Below are 1,047 nucleotides of genomic sequence, written 5' to 3' on the forward strand. Positions count from 1 at the left end.
AATACATCCCTGACGAACCCCCTTCTTGATTTTGAACCATGTAGTGTCTCCTTGCTCTGTTCTGACAACTGCCTCTTGGTCCGAGTATAAGTTTCGCATTAGCACAATCAAATGTTCTGGGATTCCCATTCTTCTCAGAGTCAGCCACAGCTTATTTGTGCTAGTATGTCAATATTTATGCATTACATTTCTTTCTTAACAATATCCAGTTTTTCTCCATTCATGTTTTTCACATTCTGTGTTCCAGTCACTAGTGTTTACAGTCAACTTTTCCTCCTCTTTTGTGCTTCCATAATTGAGGATTTGACCTCAATCGCCAAGTCTGCTAGTCTAAGTGCATTCTATTGTACATAGGGTTTTCAAAGGTCTACTATTTCAGAAGTCAAAGGCAATATATTATATTAAGCAATATAAAATGTATTCATCACATGTCGTTGCTATTATTATTACCCATAATGTTGTCTGAGACCCATAGTGACCCTCACCTTACATACAGCAGCTCTGAACCCAGTTTTATTTTGAGCCAACCTCATTGTCTCTGACACACTTATACCCATTACCTCTGTCACTGGGTTAGTCCATCTCATCCGTGATCTTCTTCTCTTGAGCTGTTCCTCTACATCAAGAATGATGTCCCGACAGCCGACACCTTATCTGTCCCAGAGCACAGGCTCCTTCGCACAGTCACCGCAGCTGGTTCACACCCGCCACCCCCAGCTCACCATGGATGATGACATCGCTGCGCTCGTGGTCGACAACGGCTCCGGCATGGGCAAGGCTGGCTTCGCGGGCGACGACGCCCCCTGGGCTGTCTTCCCCTCCATCGTGGGGCGCCCTCGGCACCAGGGTGTGATGGTGGGCATGGGCCAGAAGGACTCCTACGTGGGGGACAAAGCCCAGAGCAAGAGAGGCATCCTGACCCTCAAGTACCCCATCGAGCACGGCATTGTCACCAACTGGGACGACATGGAGAAGATCTGGCACCACACCTTCTACAAAGAGCTGCGTGTGGCCCCTGAAGAGCACCCTGTGCTGCTGACGGAGGCC

At 48.6% G+C, this 1,047-nt stretch overlaps 1 protein-coding gene across 1 annotated transcript in view; it reads left to right on the forward strand.

Moving 5' to 3' along the window:
* Positions 1-723: 723 nt before the first annotated feature.
* LOC102844200 (actin, cytoplasmic 1-like) overlaps positions 724-1,047 on the forward strand; it is a 1,758-nt gene continuing 1,434 nt past the window's right edge. The window contains exon 1 of the mRNA XM_006902206.1: positions 724-1,044. Within this exon, the coding sequence (XP_006902268.1) occupies positions 724-1,044 (321 nt within the window). The remainder of the gene's footprint in view (positions 1,045-1,047) is intronic.

This window comes from Elephantulus edwardii, unplaced genomic scaffold (assembly GCF_000299155.1).
Source record: "Elephantulus edwardii isolate Elephantulus edwardi_28Jun2011 unplaced genomic scaffold, EleEdw1.0 scaffold00382, whole genome shotgun sequence".
Classification (NCBI taxonomy): Eukaryota; Metazoa; Chordata; class Mammalia; order Macroscelidea; family Macroscelididae; genus Elephantulus; species Elephantulus edwardii.